This window comes from Grampus griseus, assembly GCF_964374135.1.
Source record: "Grampus griseus genome assembly, chromosome: 21".
Taxonomy (NCBI): Eukaryota; Metazoa; Chordata; class Mammalia; order Artiodactyla; family Delphinidae; genus Grampus; species Grampus griseus.
Window position 1 is genome coordinate 32,459,233 of NC_139015.1, and position 17,978 is coordinate 32,477,210.

At 37.4% G+C, this 17,978-nt stretch overlaps 1 protein-coding gene across 1 annotated transcript in view; it reads right to left on the reverse strand.

Annotated features, from left to right (window-relative positions):
- Nucleotides 1-17,978, reverse strand: part of KAT6A (lysine acetyltransferase 6A) — a 109,654-nt gene that overhangs the window by 48,205 nt on the left and 43,471 nt on the right. Inside the window, exons 3-5 of the mRNA XM_082680291.1 lie at nt 6,334-6,442; nt 2,313-2,428; nt 1,638-1,719 (exon numbers count right to left, since the gene is read on the reverse strand). Of these exons, the coding sequence (XP_082536417.1) occupies nt 1,638-1,719; nt 2,313-2,428; nt 6,334-6,442 (307 nt within the window). The remainder of the gene's footprint in view (nt 1-1,637; nt 1,720-2,312; nt 2,429-6,333; nt 6,443-17,978) is intronic.

A 17,978-nucleotide genomic window follows, 5' to 3' on the forward strand; every position in this document is an offset into this window, starting at 1 on the left:
TAGAAAACTCATCACTATGTAGACAAACACCACAGTAAAAAGTGGTGCATGCACGAATCAATGACTGATGCTAAAGGAGATACAAAGCAGAAAAGGAGTAACTTTAAGGTGTCTGTCAAGTTTCTCCATTATAATCATGTGATCCAAGTTAACACCACTAGTAATAAGACACACCAGTATAATATACCCCTGTTATGATACACTAAGAGGGCACAACATCACTTCTCTGGTATTCTTGTCAAACTGCATAGCCTCAATCTAATCACGATAAAGCAAGAGACAAACCCAAAACGAAGGACTTTCTACAAAATACTTGGCCAGTATTCTTCAAAAGTGTCAAGGTCAGGAAAGACAAAATCTGAGGAACTGACTGGAAGAGAGTAAGGAAATATGACAACTAAATGTAATGTGACATCCTGGACTGGATTCTCAGGACCAGAAATTCAAATAAGGTCTGTAGATTAATCACATCAGATCAATGTTAGTTTCCTGGTTTCAATAACTGTAAGCTGTTAACATTAGGGGAAGCTGAGTAAAGGGTACAATGAGAACTCTCTATACTATTTGTACTACGTTTCTGTAAATCTGAAATTATTTCAAAATAAAATGTTGCCTGCTTTAAGCTTCCATAAAACTTCTTTTGTAGGCATTAAATACACAGGAATGAAGTCCTAAGAAAATCTTTACTATCTTGAAGGATTCTCAGAAGGCCTTTTGTCCACATTTCAAGTAAATGGAAGAGGTAGGAAATGGGGGATACTTATTCTTCCAGTACATGTAAGTGTAGACTCTTCAAAAGGTGACAATCAATAGTGGCACAGAGGGACTCAAGTAAAATCCTAAAGTGGAATAACTTGGCTGTAACTAAGGCTGAGTCCCTTTCCATCAACAGGAAAAAGTTCTTCAAACAGACACATCAAGTATCCCATAAGCGTTTTACTTAAGAAACCTATAAATCACAAAATCCGAGTTGAGAATGGAATTTATGGTAAGACAAAGCAGGGAAGACTAATGATTTTTTTTTTTTTAAGAAACTATAAGCATAGGATAAGATGGAAATCCAACCAACAGGCAACTGTATCCCAACTAAATACCTTTCAAGGAACAGGAGTCAAAAGAATAGAATAACATTATTAAGCTGTATTCTTCTGATTTGGGCACCTGTTTGTTTGCAAAATGTTATAAAATTTTTAAGGTTTTCGATAAATCAGAGGCCCTAATAGCTTTAGGCCCCTCAAAAGTGATGAGCTGTGATATAATCAACATGACCTAATACAATTTCACTTCTTCCTTTCAAGAAATAGATATTTCAAACTATTACATAAGGAGGCAAGTATTTTGCCCTCTAGCTATAGAGCTGGCAAAAAATTATAAATGAACACCTTCACCCTCCATGGATACTTAAATAATGAAAACAGAGGAAACTAATAATAAATCCACACCACATAAGAATGTTAGGATGCCTCAACAGAAAGACTATCCCCACCTTTAAGGTGACTGCCCGCTCTCTTCCTACTTATACAACACCAAATAGAAAGATGCAAACTATTCTCTCATCCTAACAAAGCAGATTAAAAAGCGCTTTCACTAACCTGCCCTTTTATATTGCCAGACTGATTTCAGAAAGTATGTCTTACCTTTTGGCATCCGGGTGAGTGGCGGATCACAACACTCCATGTGAAAACCTCGGTCACAGGAATCACAAAAGAGCATGTTATCCTAAAGGAGAGAAAGAACAGTTCGGTTCAACCTTGTGAAACATGTCAGGATCATGACTTCATGAAACCTAGGAAGCTCCTTTCCGTAAAGAAGATGAGTTACCATAATAATGAAAGTTCCCTTAATTTGTATTAGTTGAGTAAACGGACAGCCTGAGTTAGCAAAAAGTTTTGCTTCATCCATCTTTAATAAAGAACTAAAGTTTTATTATTTTTAAGTTTATCCAGTAGCCAGATACAAGCTAACTTTGGTCTGTTTTAATAAAAGAAGAGAAATGGATGACTGTAATTAATATAACTGACCATCCCTAAATGAATACCTCCATATCACTCAAACAAATTTCACGAGTATTTCTTTAAAGTAGCTAGTCTCTCTGCAAACATACAATTAAGGTGCTTTAGAAACTACCTAGATATCATCCAAGTGTCAATGAGCAACTATTCTAAACTAATGATGGAGCTACTGAAGGAGCTACTGTTCTAAATTCTGCTGGACCAAGTGACTGAAAATAACCAACCAAACTTAGAGGAAAATGCCAGTTGTACATTCTACTTATAAATGAAATATTCACATTGGAAGACGAAGATACTCACTGCATTTTTGCCTTGATCTCGACAGGAGCTGCACGTTTTACACTCGATGCACTGCCACCGTAAGGCCTTCACTCTAACCGTTAGCTCAGGGGAAAACTTTAAACAGGATGGATGACCTAATAAGGGGAAAGTTCGCAAACAAAACAATGAAGAATCATTTTGTAACTGTATTAAAGGAATGAGGTAGAAAAAGGCAATTTTCTTAAACCAAAACATCAAGGAAAACAAGAAGCCCCTGGAAGCTTGCCACACACGCCTCATCAGGACTGGGCACTCAATTCAGTTTTATGCGTGCTAAATACATCACCCTCCCCAATTTGAAAATAAAAGCTTGACAAACTCCAAACTTTTATTAAGCCCACATTAATTAAAGCACTATGTGTGTACACATGCTCCCATGCATATGAATACAAAACATACCTGGGCCATTTCTGGAAGAGTAACACAAAAACTGTTTACAACTGTAACATCCTAGGATATAGAGCTATGAATATTTTGCAGGAAAAGGATTTTACATTTTACTTTATACCCTTCTGTGCTCTCATTTTTAAAACAATAACATGAGTTACTTTTACAACTAAAAAATATATTTTTTAAATGCCATCATTTAAAAGTGAGTTATGGGGCTTCCCTGGTGGCGCAGTGGTTGAGAGTCAGCCTGCCGATGCAGGGGACGCAGGTTCGTGCCCTGGTCCGGGAAGATCCCACATGCCGTGGAGCAGCTGGGCCCGTGAGCCATGGCCGCTGAGTCTGCGCGTCCGGAGCCTGTGCTCCGCAACGAGCGAGACCACAACAGTGGGAGGCCCAGGTACCACAAAAAATAAATAAATAAATAAATAAATGTGAGTTATGTGCTCATGATTTAAGGCACTCAAGCTAAAATTAAAACCTAAGCAATATTTCTATTGTGATCAAAATTAATAGTAACAGAAAAAAAAGTTTCCTCTCCCGAAAATTAGTATCAGTTTGATTCTCAAAAACTTAGGGTAGCCAATTTGCTCTTAACTCTGAAAAGATTTATCCCTTTCTTCTAAAAATTCGTTATGTTTATTTTTCTTCAGTGAGAGAAAGTGTTGGTTAAATTATCTTCTCTCCTCTCTCTTCTAGTCCTAAATAATTTTCTCTTTTAAGAGATGATAAGAAATTTATCACCAAAACATCACTAACATCCAAGGAAAATGGAAGAGGTGTAAAAACCTCACCCATAATCTCATCATCCTACAATAGCCATTTTCGTGTCCTACTCTTCCTTTGTAAACTAACTAAAGCCCTTGCATGGTTTTAATTATAGAATATATACGGCTTTGATTTGCTTTTCTTCATTATTTTATTCAAGCAAACTTTATATTTACATTCCTTAAACTGATTATATTCCACTGACTTGACACACTATAACCTACCTGACCATTTCCCTGTTGCAAATATTTAGACAATTACCCGTAACAGTTATTAGATCACTAAAGTGAATTATTTCATGATGATAGATTCTTTCCTTCTTTTAAGTTAATTCCTGAGAATAAATTCCTGAAAGAGGAGTTGGTGAGATGAAATAAACATTGCTATAGCTTGAGAGGTAGACTTGCTCTGCCAAAACATGCTTCAAGTCCTATGATATAATACCCAGTGCCACCAGCAAAGCACAAATACTTCACCACAATTTTATCAGCTCCAGTTTGGGCTCTCTTATCTTTTGAGCTCTATAAAAGCTATAAAGTAACACTTCGCTGCTGCTTTGGTGTGCGCTCCTATTATTATTTGGGTAGAACGTTTTTCACACGCTCAACTCTTAAATTTCTCTCGTGTGAACTGCCTATTCATAGGCTCTGCCCCCAGACTTCACGTTTAGAATGTAAGCACGCGCTCTATACTTTAGAGCTTTTGGCCCCTTGCCATATTTAATGCAATTATTTTTCTCAAACAATTCTTGCTTTTAAAAATTTGGGGTATTTTAGTTCTCAATTTGAAAAATACCAAATTTCGTATACTTGACCATGTCCATACTTTCTTCCTTGGTTATTCTGATAGCCAAGCTCCAAGCAGCCCTCCTGGCAACACCACCAGTTCACGCCCTTGTGTAGTTCTCTCCCACAGCAAACAGGATACTGCTGAGATGACAGCATGACTTCTAAGGTAAGTATAAGACATGCTGCCAATTCCACCTTGCTCTTTCTCTCAGATACCTGCTTGGGGGAATCAGCCGCCACCTGTGGACACTCATGCAGCCCTATAGGAAGGTCCACAGGGCAAAGAGCTGAGGCTTCCTGTCAACAGGCAGCATTAACTTGCCAGCCAGGTAAATGAGTCACCATGAAAGCCTTCAGATGACACAAGCACAGGACCTGCAATCTTAATTGCAACCTCATGAAAGATCCCAAACCAAAACCACCCAGATAAGCCACTCCCTAATTCCTGACCCAAAGAAACAACATGAAATAAACACTGTTTGTTGTTGCTTTTAGCTGCTAAGTTCTGTAGTAATTTATTTCTATAGCAATGGTAACTAATAGTTATCTTACTAGTTCTTTAAAAGTCCCCTCTATAGTAAGATTTTCAAAGTACGCTCTTCCCTATCTTACAGAAACTCCGAGACCACCTCAAATATAATGCTTCTTGGAAGGCAGGGCTACAACACAACCCTCTCCCTGCTCCCATTTCATTCCTACCTCACCTAAAGCAGATTCATTTTTATCTGTTTTACATATTTGAGTTCTCATAAGACTTCTGAAGGGTTCCATTACTAAAATAGTTTGGAAATCACTGTACTGTATGACATATCACTATATTTTTGTCTAACCTTTTATGATTTTATGGTTTATATTAACTGTGAAACCACCCAGAATTCATTTTGGTTTGTGGTATTATGCTGGATATGGTCACCACTACTCAAGATCTCTTCCCACCTCCTTCTAATGCCTTCTATACATAAAAACCGAAAAGCTGAAGACTATACTTCCCAGACTCTCTTGCAGTTAGGCTCTAGATACGAATTAAATTCTACCAATGGGATGTGTTTGAGTGATTTCTGAAAGGCAGTAATGAAGCAAAGACCATCTTCTTCCTGATACTGTTTTCTAATGAAAAGTTATGAAAACGCCAGTGTCTACTCTCCACCTTCATAGCTATCCAGAAGCAGTTGTGACGACGGCCGAATTCAGTATTTCAGCACCAGCTACAGAACTCAACGGTTCTGCAGTACTTCCCACTTCCACCTCTTCCAGATGGAGGCAGATGCAGTGGCTCCCTGGTGGGCCAGTTCTGCAACGTCCCAGGAATCAGTCCTTGAGGCCCAGTCCAGAGCTTGCCTCTTCAGCCCTTCCAACGATCTCACAAAAACCTGATTCTAGTATTAAATTCCTCTCCCGTTGAAGTATGTAGTGTGTTTTCTGCTTTCTGGACTAAATCCTATTTGTCACTGGTATAAAACACTGACTATTAAGCCAATGATTAAAGATACTGCAAAGCCTCTTAAGTTCTTAAAATGCAGACCAAGACTATCTCTGGAATTGACAAATTAGGAGACTCTTTGCAAAACCTTTTTTAGAGCCCAGAGTTTCACACAGCTCACTAAATTGCAGTGTCAACGCTCTATTTCCCAATGTGACATATGTAAGTTTCTATCAAGAAAAACAAATCTGTTATCATCCTGGTTCTATTCATGAAGCCTGAGGCATAAATCAAGAAAGATAAGTAGTGATTATTAAAGAAACCAGCAATAACTTCTAACTGATTGCTGTGATTTGAACAGATGTTTGATAGTGAAATATAAAGATCAACAGAAAAAAATAAGTCTATGGAAAGCTTTTTATAAAAACAACAATAACAGCTGAGGCCTGATTTAACTTAACTGAATAAAACATTTCAACTATACATTTAAATCCCTCCCTCATCTAGAAGCTCATCTCAGGTACCTAAAACCAGAATCAAATTAAAATGTTCCTTTCTTAAGGACCAAGGGTACAAACTCCAGTCAAACATCCTCTCGCCTGAGGGCACCTGTCACAAGGACACAAGGGCTACATACCACTGTTGCCGCAGTCTGCACAGGAGATTAGTTCCTCTGGCTTCTTTTCTCGGTTTTGGTCTTTTGTACCAAGACAGAAACTACAGATGGGGATTGGTTCAGCAACTGGCTGTAAAGAAAAACACAATTCACTCAGGTACTGGGCTTTTTTTTTTAGTATAAATATAAAGACATTACAATTACAGTTGTAAATTCCTTCGAGAGTTACATATAATTTTAGGACAAATGTATCCCCCTCCTGAATTTCCAACAAAGTAGGTGAGTTTTTACCAAGCTGCTTTGGCTGGGCCTTTACAAACAGTCCCCATAGTGACAAGTTTGGTCCAAAAAATCATATCCCAATCATGTTGGTCACTTAGATACTAAATGATACAGTGTGGATTAGGCAAAGCAAATCCATTACCTAAGATTGAAAACTTCAACTGAATTAAGCACAAGAAATCATAGTATCAGCCCTTAAAAGGCATGTGATGTAGGAGAAAAATAAGATGTTTAATAAGCATAATGAAAGGTAACAGTAAGAGCTCTGTACAAATGGGAAAGATAAATTGCGACTGTGGTTTGGAGGAGAAGGGTTGAACGAGGAAGATAACGCATATTAAGTGCCAGTACTTAATACATGTTGCTATGGTATCTTAAGAAGCTTGTCCAAGGACAACAGATAGTAATTGTTAAAAGCAGGTTTAAACCTAGGTCTCTAGGTTCCTCCACAGCACTGGATGGAGAGAAAGGCAATACAGGTAGTGTAAACAAGGTGAACTTCGGTTTGCAGTCTGCCAAGGCTAGTGCTTAAAGGATATGGCTTCCGTGATGAGTGGAGGGAGGAAGACCAGACCACTTCTTTAAGATTGCCACTGAATGTCTTATAAAGAAGTTGGACTTTATCCTGAAGAAAAGACGAACAGGTTACTGAACCAAAAGATGATCAACTGTATTTGACAAAAATAATTCCAGTAGCAATAACGAAGACAAACTGGGGAAAACCTAAAGATAAGTAGAACAATTAAACAGTGATTGTAACAGTCTGGTGAAGACAAGATAAGAAGCTGAACCAAAACTAAGGGAAAGGAATAGGAAAACATAGCTATGGACTCAGAAACCAGCTAGTTGTGGAAGTGATAGAATAGGAATTAAACATGACTAACTTAACTGAAAAGATGGGAATGTCATCAACTGTGAAAGGTGAGTCATTTTAAAGAAGAAAACCAGGAGGAAAGCAAAGGGATGATGAATCTGATTTCAGGTGTGTTTAGTTGGAGGTACTCTCATTCACCTCTCAACTACATATGCTAAGCATTGTGCAGGACAGTGATACAAACCCCTCAAGATGCTTTTAGTCTACAGGGGAGAACGGATGTTTGCAGGTACTATGATAGGGAAACAAAGGAAGAAGTGACCAAGTAGGGAAAAGTGGTATCAGGGAAGGGCTTCACAGAGGTATCTGACAGGCAGGCATACCTGAAGGGGATGTTCAAAGAAAATATAGAATCATACAGAAATGGATTTGGGAGATGGGAGGTATGAGCTTAGTTTGGGACTTAATGAGGTTAAAATGCCTAAGAAACATCAAAGGGGCAATGCCCATGGATCTGGAGTTCAAGAGAAAAGGTGGTCTGGAAATAAAAATCTGGAAGTCACAGACAGTCAGCCCTCCATATCTGCAGGTTCCACATCCTTGAATTCAACCAACCGTGGATCCTAATCAGTTGAATCTGGAACCCAGACCCTGCAGATACCTTGAGGGCTGACTGCACGTACAAAATGGCAGTAAGGCCATCACAGTTGATGAGTTCTCCCATGGAGAACAGGTGGAAAGAAGAAAGCCAAGGTCAAAACATCAAAATTTAAGGGACTGGCAGAGGAAAAAGCCTGAAAAGGAAATAGACTAGTCAGAGAGTTGGATGGTACATCAACGTAAAAATGTCCAACACAAGCAAACTAACAGTACTGCTCAGCCAAGCGGTGAAATGAGAGATGAACAGCAGGAAGCTGTCGTAACAACTGGGCCTGTGGTAAAGACAACCACAGCCTTTCTTTAAAAAGAAATATGAAAAGGAACCAGGGACTAACGTCGGGAAAGACTTCATCCAGGAGTAGAAACTTGAAGTAACCTCTAAAGAAGGTAGAAGCAAGGTCATGAGGCTTAAGCTTTATGCTGTAGCCTCTAAGCACCACAAGAAGATTTTAACAGAGGAATGGTATGAGTAAGATTTGAAGTTTAGAAAAGTCACTCTGTACGTGGTTGGAAATGGATGGGAAGGGATATGATCTATGATCCAGGCCCTGAGTACCAAGGGCCTGCATTAAGGCACTGATGAAAGGACTGGAGAAGAGACAAAAGAGGTATTTAAAGGTATAACTGGCAGGAACTGCTGGCTAACTGATTTGGGTTAGGAAACACAGTAAGAAGGACGCAAGACTAGAAAGACACCATTAAAGAAGTGAAGAGGCAAAGCCACAGAATGGAAGATATTAACTCACATTTAACCAACAAATGTTCATATCCAGTACTGTATATACAAAGAACTCTTACATGTCAATAAGGAAAAGACAGACAGAAGACTTCAACAGGTACTTTACAACAGAAAATACATATGTAATATACAAGTGGCCAATAAACATAAGAAAAGATGCTCAACCTCACTAGCCATCAAGGAAGCAGATCTTCAAGGATGGCTAAAATTATGAAGACTGGCAATAGTAAGTATTGGTAAGAAAATGGAACAAAAGAAACTCTCTTACCCTGCTGATAGGAATATAAATTGACAAAACCACTCTGAAAACTACTAAAAATAAACACAGCATACCATATGATCCTGCACTTCCACTCCTGGCTATATACCCAAACGAAGTACATACACACAATATATAATAAAGCATACACAAAAATGAGCAGAGCAGCATTATTCATAACACCAAAATCTACTCAAATAAAAACTACCCAAATAACTATCAATGAATGGTTACACAAATAAATTATGTTATATCCTGCTACAGTAGAACATTAAACAGTAATGAAAATAAATTACAGTCAACATATCACAAACAACAGCAAATGAAAGAATAGACCCAGAAGAATACATAATATATCGTTTTATTTATATAAAGTTCAAAAATAGTTCTATATTATTGTAAGTCAGGATAGTGATTATACCTTTAGGGAGAAAGAAAGAGGTAATGAATTGGAGAGGGGCTTCTGAGGTATAAATAATGTTACTTTTCTTGACCTGGATGATGGTTTCATGGATCTTAATTAGGAATTAAGGCATACACGTACAATCTGTGTACTTTTCTGAATATATATTTTAATTAGAAAGTTAAATTTAATTATGAACATCTATTGAGGAGGACTGTGGTACCTCTGGAATATTCTGAAAGAAATACCGATGGTGATTTAGACAGTGAAGTTTGGAACTTAGAAAAGAGGCTAGAGATAGATTCAAAAGACATGAGTGTGCAGGTGATAACTGACAATGCCCAGTGAGAGGGTGGAGGTAAGTGGAGTAGGTGGAAGGGGTAGACAGTAAAGGCAGGGGAGTAGAGAAGTAAGACAAAGTCGGGATAGAAGAGCAGCAACATTTAGAAGCATCAGAGGAAAAGCAGGCCAGAAAGGACCAAGACAAAACAGAACCAAGAGAAGTGATGACACAAGAATTTCAAGAAGCAGAGAGCAATCAAAAATCAATGTTGGGAAGATAAAGTAACTACTGGATTCTACAATGAGAAATAGCTGGAGACCTCACTAAGACAGAGCCCTTCTCAGTGACAGGATAAGAACTGAAGTCATAGGAACCAACAAGCTGCCATGCAGGGACGGAGAGTAGACAGGAGATAGCTAAAAGGAAATGACAAAGGGTTTTGATGTGTTCTAGTTATTTCAAATGAGAAAGACTAAACCTATTTAAATGTGGAAGAGAAGACACACATGGTCCAAGAGATTCAAGAAACAAGAAATAACAGGAACATATTATGTAGTAAGGATTAGGCTACACTGTTCAACATGGCAGGCACTATAACATGTGGCTATTTAAATTTAAAATAAAACTAATTTAATCCCTCAGTCATACCAGCTACATTTAAATTGCCCAAGAGTCACATGTGGCTACTGACTACAGTTTTGGACAGCAAAAATACAGAACTATTTCATCATTACACAAAGTTCTATTGGAAAACACTGGCTTAGAAAAGAGGATGGATTTGTAAGCACAGGTAAAGGGACTGGCCTTCGCAGACAGAATGGTGTAGATGCATACTGCTTGCAGGTGGGATGGTGGGAACAGGGAAAAGTCGAGGATGTTCACTTTCAATAGCCTCATTATTTCTGGAAAATAGGAAATAAAATCACTTGCTATAAGTGGGACAGTGATTGGCTAGACAGACCGTGAGAAAGTGATAACTGACAGAGAAAACTGAGAGGTGAGACTGGCTGGGTTTAAGAACAGAGATAACAGCAACAACAGAAAAACCTCCTATCAAAATGGAAATGGACACACATTCCTCAGGCAAGACAGAATCAGCAAAGTATGTATTAACATAGAATAAATTTGAAATACAGAAGAGAAAAGCTGATGAAATCCCTACAAAGTGGCCTCTATATTTTCACTAAAATAGAAGGCTATGTTTTTGCTTAGAGAAGTAGATAGGTATGGGTTTGGGCATTTACAGAGCAGAAAAGTCTGAAAATCTGTGTGGAAAGTGACAGGGAATCACTTCGTGATGGAAAATAAAACTGTCAATCAGCCCTAACCACAAAGCTAAGATAGAGAATCAATGTGTAGTATTTCCAATCGAGAAGGTTGTACAACTTTCCTTAGCACCTCTGAAGCCTTGGACTCACAAAATCAGAGAACTGTAGATAGACAAGATAAGCTAACGGGTGGGAATTCCCCAGAATGCAAATGCAAATATTTCTACAACAGTGGGCCACAAAGTTAAGGCTGGACATCATAAGCAGAACAGGGCCTGACAAACTCAAAGTCTGAGTTAAGGACCAATAGGAATCCTGATCAAATGGAAATAAAGGTCCAGTAGAAAGTAAAACAAACAGAAAAGTAGAAACACTAAAGATTGTAGTTAGCAGAGGAGTGTTAGAGTTTCTGATTTCCTACGTATGAAGTTCTTGCTAATAAAGAAAACCCCAAATGGCAAATGTGCATGAATTCTTTAACATTTAGTAAACACTATTCTAGACAATTGAGGATACAATGGTGAGAAAGACAAAGCTCCCACTTTCAAAGAGTTTTACATTCCAGTTGAAAGCAGAAGAAAGTAAAACTGAAGACAATAAAAGAAGTCAAAAAGCTGGGAAAGCATGATCTTAGAAGAATCATATACATGTGTTCAACTAAGTGAAAATGACGACTGTGCCCGAGATAGGAAAGTTCTGCAAAAACTTTAAGTTTTAGAGAAAAGAATATTGGTAAATGACAGCTCTCCCCACCACCCGCCCGCACACACACACAATCAGAGCTCATGGTGGGAAGAACTTCATGTCAGAACTTGTTCCATAAGAGAACAACAATCATCTGAGAAGTGGTAAAGATCAAGGATTGTGTACCAACTTGTCTTCCTGGGTCTCTCCCTACCCACCCTCTTTTTAAAATAGGGATAAGAGTATGGAAAAGTAGCTCCACTAGGAAGATATGGACACAGTCCAATGTAAGGATCTGCTACTGGCAGACTAGTGGTTCCACTTTCACATAAAGTGCAGTGTATCTCTTCAGCAGTCTGGCTAAAAAAGAAACAAAGCTGGGTTCAGATAAAGAATCCTGTATAACCTGCAATCGTGGAGCTGGAGAAACCTATGTTACAATAAGAAGCTACAGGGCAGAGCAGGAACAGTATCATAACTCAAATTTAGTTAACATAATTAACAGATATTAAGTTAATCTGCTGCTACTTCTGAGGGATAGATTAGATCATACTTAAGGAAGCAAACATGCAAGGATGAAGAAAAGAGGAAGTCTGAAAAACAAATTGCTATTCTTCAGTATAGGAAATATAGTCTTAAAAAAGTAAAACTATGCAGTAATCTGTGTCTTCAAGCATATATCTTTGTCATCTAGAACCAGACAATAAAGTTCTTAATGGCAGAAATGTTATTTAAAATCATACCTAAGAAATCTTTACCAAAACTATCCCCATATGTTCCTGTATGTTCCCTGTAATATTTCTGCCATTAATATTTTTAATATATGATCACTGCTCCATATTACTAGATTTTGTCTACCTCAAACAAAATAATTGAGTTCATTCAAGTCTTTCATTAAAGCTGGGGGAAAGGGGTGGGCAGTGATTTAGACACACTGGCTGCATGGTTAACTTGGAGCTGTGCAGGCAGTGTAACTCAGTTATTCTGGTACTTATCAAACAACAACAGTCTTAGACCTTGCCTACTCCCTACACAAAACAATTCGATTATTATCAGCAATAAAAAGTTTAAACAGTATTGGTATTTACAGTGTGAAAATACGACAGGCTGGAAAGCAATTTGTTAAGTCAATTAAAGACATTGGTCCAAACAGACTCAAATTTTATACAGACAGATACTTTTCAGTAACACATGGCAGTACAGCCATAATTTCCTTGAACTAAACACTGTACAATGAAGATGTTTATTCTTTGACATCACAGGACCAAGCATAAAAATAATAAATATTTCAGCTACCAAAACAAAATTGAATCCATAAAGAAATACTATTACCAACAGTGATCGTGATATTTTAACTAATTGATAATTTCAGGGTTTTAAAAAAAATTATTTTCAGGGCATTTTTTAAGTGCAATTTGGGAAAGAGTAACAGTACTTTGAGGATGAGTCATTTTAGCTGATGAACTAGAAGCAAAAAAGTGGTTTAAATAAATCATCTAGGTTACAAAATAAATCTGAGGTTTTCTGTGTTGATCAAATAGAACTGCTAATCAGTTAACTGTGTGATTTGTTTTAGCATATGCCTAACCATATCGTGAAGTGCGTAAAAACTTACAACTCCAGATCATTCTCATTCCCAAAATATCACTGAGCATGAAAATCAGTGAGAAAAGCTAACACTACATTGTGCTCACTGTAAGATTTGAACCTGAAATGTACTGGGGTAGTGATATTCATAACATTTTCCAAGTAAAACTCTTACCAGCTGATTTCAATTATCCTGTATCACAAAGATAAAATAAGAACAATTGATAATCCATGAGTAAAGTCTTTTAAAATATGTATAGAGATACACAATATGCAATATAATCACTTGTTCCCAGAACTGTCCAAACGTAGTCCTTATATCTGATTGTTCTCATATCTATATAAAGTAAACCTACTCCTACAGCTAATAAAACAAGAAAAAAAATTGTAGCAAATGACTTTACACACCATTGAACACAGAAGCCAGAGTGAGCCTGTTAGAAGGTAAATCAGAACAGTCGCTTGGTGCCCCAAACTCTCCATCCAGCCCAAGCACTTCCAGCTTAAAGGCCCCATGTGATCTGTACCCCCGCACACAAGCCCACAGTGGCCTCTCTGACCTAATCTCTTATTGCTCTCTCCCTCTCACTTTCTACTCCAGCCCCCTTGCTTGCTCTTTCTTTACAAGTCAACTGTTCCAGGCCTTTGCATTTGCTTTCCTTCTATCTGGAATGCTCTTCCCTAGATCCTTCCTCTACGCAAAAGTCACCTTCTCAGTAAGGCTTTCTGTGGCCACTCCAACAATTCAAAGCAACTCACCAGCTACAATAATTCATAAACCCCTGCCTTTATTTTTTCTTCTTAACTCTTTTCACTAATTAAAATATTGTGTGTGTGTGTGTATCTTATCATTTGTCCCCCACTAAATGTAAACTCCATGAAGGCTCTGACTTCTGTTTGTTGAGGACTGTATTCCTAGTACTAAGAACAGTGCCTAGCATGTAATATGCATTTGAGAAGTGTTCAATACATTAATCAAAGTACCTTGAAAAACTGGTAATAATAAGAAAAACAGTATCTCAGAAAGAACTATGAGTTGGTTATGAGCCTGATGAAGCTATGCACAGCTCAATAATAATCTTAATAATATAAAAATGCTCTACTGTTTCAAAGTAATCTCACCAAGTGATTTCATGGCCTCAATAACTAAGTAAGATTTCGGTCACAACAACCTACTGCCATTCAATTTCTCAAAAGTAGGGGGAGATCTGTGGCAGGAGGCACTTAAATTGTACCCTGTGTCATGGGTTGCCCTAGGCTGCCTTAAGCACCACGTTGAGATCTCCACAATAATCACTGGATGGCAGCACTGAGCCAAATACACAGTAGATGCTCCCATTAGTAGACAGATGGTTGAGTAGCATTCTGACTTGAGTTTTTGGAAATAACTTTGATTAAAAAAAGAACAGCAAAAATTTTGCCCAATGATCTCTATTACATGAGGTTACGCCATGAAAGAAAATAAATTTTGGACACAATCATTTAGACAATCTTAAATATAATGACATTTTCTAAATGCTGAGACACATTATCTGAGATATTCCCATCTTTATTAAAGTCCAATTTTAATTTTTCCCAGACTTGACGTTAATTTTTTAATCCACTATATACCTGTCACTGTCTTCATCTTCTAATATCTTCTGAGGACCTCAAATCCACCTTTATGTTGTCTCTGTTCTTAAACACTGACATAAAGGATAATCAAGGATCTGTTTTGTTGCAATTATTTCTTTCAAGACTGACCTGAATGATAAATTCTGGAATTGTGACCACCCGAATTTTCAAGGAAAAAAACCCTGCACTTAGACTTATGATTTCAGAAACCTCTAAGAGATCCTGTCACAGACTATCAGGCAATAAAGATTTGTGACTTCTTAAAAGCTACAAATTCTCGTTTTATGACCACTAGAAATGATTGAGACAAGTTAGCAGAGCCAATGTTAAGAGTATGAAAGAAGTACGTAATTCATATAAGACTCCCTATAATACTCAAACATGCATTAAGCAATAATAATGGTCATATCGTTCTTAGACTTAAATACGAAATATCTATAAAGCACTATAAAAACATTATATAAAAAACTTAATGTTCAACTATAATTGTTGCAACTCATTTTTTAAAAAATCAAGTGGCAAATCACAAAAAGGAAAAATATTGTATGATTCTACTTATATGGGGTACCTAGAGTGGTTAAATTCATACAGAAAGTAGACAAGAGGTTACCAGAAGCTGGGAAGAAGGGGAGAATGGGGAGTCACTGTTTAATGAGTACATACTTAAGATGATGAAAAAGTTCTGGAAATGGATAGTGGTGATGGCTTTAAAACACTGTGAAGGGAATTCCCTGGTGGCGCAGTGGTTAAGAATCCGCCTGCCAATTCAGGGGACACGGGTTCAATCCCTGGTCCGGGAAGATCCCGCATGCCGTAGAGCAACTAAGCCCGTGCGCCACAACTACTGAGCCTGCACTCTAGAGCCCGCGAGCCACAACTACTGAGCCCACATGCCACAACTACTGAAGCCCACGTACCTAGAGCCCATGCTCCACAACAAGAGAAGCCACCACAATGAGAACCCCACGCACCGCAACAAAGAGCAGCCCCCGCTCGCTGCAACTAAAGAAAGCCCATGAGCAGCAACAAAGACCCAACGCAGCCATAAATAAATAAACATTTTTTAAAATAAAACACTGTTAATATACTCAATGCCACTGAATTGTACACTAAAAAATGTTTAAAATAAATTTTATGTAAATTTTACAATAAAAAATAAAAAAATTAAGTGTTATGATTTTTCATATTCTCACAAGTCAGATGATTGAAGTAATAAGGTCAAAATTGATAAAGGTGAGAAGCAACTACTATAATTTGTCCTCATCTTGAAAACCTGTATCTTTTAACTGTTCCTGTGGAACCCCTTATTATGTTAACTTTGAGTGCAGTAATTAAGACTTAGAAATATAGTTTTAACTCTCCCCAAAATGAAAACGTTTTTAATTACTAATAACAAATTATGGTTATTAAATTTAACCATTAGGCATTTTATTCTCACTGTACCTACACCGAAGTTGGTTACCTTTTAATCCAATTACATAAAAATAGCTCACCCTTATGCCTTAACAATTTTCTTGTAAAACAAGTCTAAGAATAAAAGTCTATCAATCAAGCACCAGTCTCAAGCTGAAACCTCTTTCTGACCACTGTGTGATCCAGCCAGTTTCTGAACCACCATAAGCTCCTCTCAAATCTACCCACTGAATTTCTCTTCCTTACATTTAACTTTTCCTAAAACCACAGCCCTCACTTACCTCTTTGAATTTTTCTAGTGGTTCAGATCTATTTGTTTATCCTGTTTCTTCTACTGCAATTATAATCAAGTAAAATAAATTTAACTGCAAATTAACTTTCTTCAATGGATATTTATTTCACACAACTTGAAATTTAAATAACTTTCAGCAGAGATATCATTTATTAGTTGATAATATCTACTGCTGAAGTACTGTTATATATAATAAAGCTAAAAAAATGGCTCTATTATATATAATAAGTACCCAAAGGATAAAGAGGAGGTAAGTCTTAGCTTAGAAAAGACGAAAACTGAACTATTCTTAGGTATGGTATAGTGAAGGAAACCAAAATGTTGCTCAGTGACAGAGCACACGGAAAGCAAATATTGCTACCTTTTCAAAATACTATCCAAAGCATAAGAAGTCTGGTAAATACTACTGTTTGGTAAGCACTGTAATGTAACATAAAAATTTGAGAAGACAAAGAATCAGGACTCACATTTTTAAAGCACTTATAAATGTCAGTAAATACAAAAAATCCACACAAAATAATTAGAAACCAATTAAATTGGTTTCACTTTTCACATTAACCACTTACACACACACACAAAAAAATTCAAAAGCAAGCCTTTTGAGAGGATGTTTGCACGATTCGTTTTTTCCAATATTAGAAGAGAAGCAAACTGCCCATAACAGTTCACTTTAGGAAATCAATGCGTTGTTGGAAGGCATTTATACACTGTTGAAAAAGCTGGACATTCTAACATACACTGTCCCTCTTCCAGTCAGGCAAGTCCTCCTCTCGGTTTCACCCAGTTCTTCATTCCTTCACTACCAACGGCCTTGGGTGAACTCATGCTCCTTCCAAATCCTTTCCAACAGCTTAGAATCCAATCTGCCTTCATCTTTTCCAGAAAGACAACCCTAGGTAAGCAGAAATCACCCTAGACCTCTTAATTCATCTCGTTAAGTGCCTGTACACAGTATGTACTAAGCACTTGCTGAAATTAAAATACAACAAAATCATGCTTAGCTCCAAATAGGTTTATTAGCTACTTCCTCAAAGCCTTTCCTCCAAGAATCGATAACCTTCAGGGGAGACATAACTTGGGTAGGATTTAATCTCTTTAAATTCTTCAGCACCTCATAGGCTATTAAGTACTCTGGCTGCTTATTAAACATTCTTTTAGGATAATCTTTTCCTCAACAGCATACAGTCATAAAAGATATATAATAATAAAACAACATGAATGGCCTGGAAAAGAGTCCATTTTCTACTATTTACAGTCTACAATAAGGTAACCTTGCATAATTTTAATCAGTTCCAACATAATCCATTAGCCATTACAAAGCTTTAATAGGGGTACTAAATTGAGTTCTTTTATTATTATGAGTTCATT